The sequence below is a fragment of the Emiliania huxleyi genome (genome assembly GCF_000372725.1).
Source record: "Emiliania huxleyi CCMP1516 chromosome Unknown EMIHUscaffold_1738, whole genome shotgun sequence".
NCBI lineage: Eukaryota > Haptophyta > Isochrysidales > Noelaerhabdaceae > Emiliania > Emiliania huxleyi.
This window is the reverse complement of record NW_005200845.1, coordinates 3,346-5,685: the sequence shown is the minus strand read 5'-3', so window position 1 is coordinate 5,685 and position 2,340 is coordinate 3,346. Positions and strand designations below refer to the sequence as shown.

Sequence of the window (2,340 nt, the reverse complement as noted above, 5' to 3'; positions counted from 1 at the left end):
GTACTACTCTTTCTCACGTCAGACAGTTGTTTGCTATTGCTAAAATCTCTCTCTTGAGCACTTGAGCACTGGATAGGGTCGGTTCCGCATGGTACGGGACCCCTCGATCGTCTCGCCCTCCCTCACTGGTGTGTTCATTGGGGGGGGTCATAACAAACACGGTACAGGATCGAGGTGCACGCTGCTGAAGCAGTGTCGTCCCCCCTCTCCCCGACGGCGATGGCGGTGTGACCGATCGAGCTACAAGAGGAACTTGTTCAGCACGATCCGGGTGGGCCGAGCAGTTCCTCACTTCCTCAATGGGTGAGCTTCAGATCTCGTTGCCCTCACGCCGTCACGCCTCGGCTCATGTGGAGTCGAACCACGGCCGGGATGGAAGCTTCCTGCTTCCATCTAAGGCTGGTTAATTGTCAAAATTCCTGTTGTGCAAGAGGGGAGGGGGCTCTGACGGAGTGTGTGGTGGGAGAGGGCAGGGAATGAGCGCAGGGGAGGGGGGGGGGGGGGGCTCAGCCGTGCAAAAAGCATCAATTAATAGTAGTAAAGCAATATTGCTCGGCCGTCCATGAAGTCCGTCTCGATCTGGAGGAGACGGGTCAACCCCGTGAGGACCAGAATCCAGGTCAGGTTCGCGTTGTCGTAGCCGGAGGGGATGTTGACCTTTAGCTCTTGGGGCCACCTTTCCGCTTTGGTTTTTTCCCCACTGACCACTCGGGCAACTTTTACCAAATGCAAAAGTTGCACCTTACCATTCGGGCAAATTCGATTGCATTTTACCACTCGGGCAAACTCGATGAAACGGGCGGACGGAAAACGCGTTTGCGGCAGCTCGCCCGAGAGCTATGCATGAAGCGGCCGGCGCGCCACCGCAGCTCACCGATGGAGCCTGCGGAGCGGCTCAATCCACTGGCGCAGCAGCATCGCGACCCATTCTCCAAGCACGGCCTCTGGCGTTGCGATTGCACTGAGAGCGAGCAATAGGCGACAAAAGCACTGATCTGTGTGCAGTGGATCTCCATGGCGGTCGCGCCCAGCGAAAGGACAACCGCGGGCCTCGGATGCTCGCCCGGATGCGGACCCGCCGTGCGAGTTGCAGCCCCGGAGGTGGCCAACCCAGCTCACCCCAAGAGAGGCCATGCCCAGGGTCAGGCATAAAAGGGGGGTGTTTTTCCGTCCGTCCGTGCTTCACCTCAGATCTCTCTCTCAGAAGCAAAATAACAAAAAATCTGATCCCCCGAATGCCACGTTCGGATCGCTCCTCATCGCAAACCCTTTGAGCAGTTCACCCTCGGGAATGTTAACCCTGTCAGCAGTTCACCCTCGGGAATGTTCGATCGGGGGTGGGGCACTTCTAGACCAAAAAACAAAACGCGGGCGCGCGGCTCCTTGGAGATAATCGAGCGCGTCCGGGACACGTGCAGTGTCTCCGCCATGTCACCCTTCGTGCAGATTCCGGTCGGAGAACACCCACAGCTGGACGACGACGAGGGTGAGGACGAGCTCCTTCCCGCGCCGCCCGACAGGCTCGAGAGCATCACCTCGTCTCGCCTGTGGTGGTCCGTTGACGGCATCAAGAACTTGATCCAGCCGTCCACGATAGACTTGGTGCCGGCGCCGGCGGCGCCGAGCGCGGCTCCTGACTACGGCTCCATCGTGCTCAAGATTGACTCGCTGATGTCGCACGTGCGCGGCGAGCACATCCTCTCGAACCTCAAGTACTTTGAGATGAACGTCTCCGTCATGGCCCGCGCAAGCGGCAGCGACACGCCGATCCCGTACACCAAGGACAAGGTCTCGGTCGCGCTCGTCACCGAGGACGGCCTGCCGCTCATCCGGCTGCTCAGCGACGAGGACCGGCAGTTTGTGCAGCTGGTCGGCCCCGACGGCGTGGAGCTTCGCGAGGCGGGCCCGGTGGACGTGCAGCCCGACGGGCAGGTCTTCTTTCGCCTGCGGCTGGGCAAGCGGATGATCTCGTCCAATTTCGGCAAGCGGCTCCGGCTGCTCGTCTTCCTCAACGTTGAGCAGGAGACGCTGCAAGAGTTCCCAAACCTCAGCGTCGTCTCGCCGCCATTTGTGGCCAAGACGCGACTACGCAACCCGAAGCCGGAGAAGAAGGAGAAGGAGGCCGGCTCCAGCACATGGCGCTCGCCCTTGCCGGTGCTCCCGACCGGCACGCCAACGACAGGCTCGTCACGCCCGGGCGTGGTGCACGACCCGGTGACGTACCAGGTGTCCGCCCTCGTCCAGCGCCTCGTGGCGCTCGAGAAGCGCGTGCGCGAGCTGGAGCAGCAGCGGCAGCCCGAGGACAGGCCGGCCAAACAGGCCAAGAGCGAGACGTGGGCG

At 61.4% G+C, this 2,340-nt stretch overlaps 1 protein-coding gene across 1 annotated transcript; it reads left to right on the top strand.

The window, feature by feature from the left end:
- Positions 1-1,398: 1,398 nt before the first annotated feature.
- On the top strand, positions 1,399-2,340 carry EMIHUDRAFT_447129 (hypothetical protein; the record flags this gene model as incomplete). The annotated part of the gene is made up of 1 exon (XM_005784048.1): positions 1,399-2,340. A coding segment is annotated over exon 1 (912 nt), but the record flags the coding sequence as incomplete, so codon positions are not given.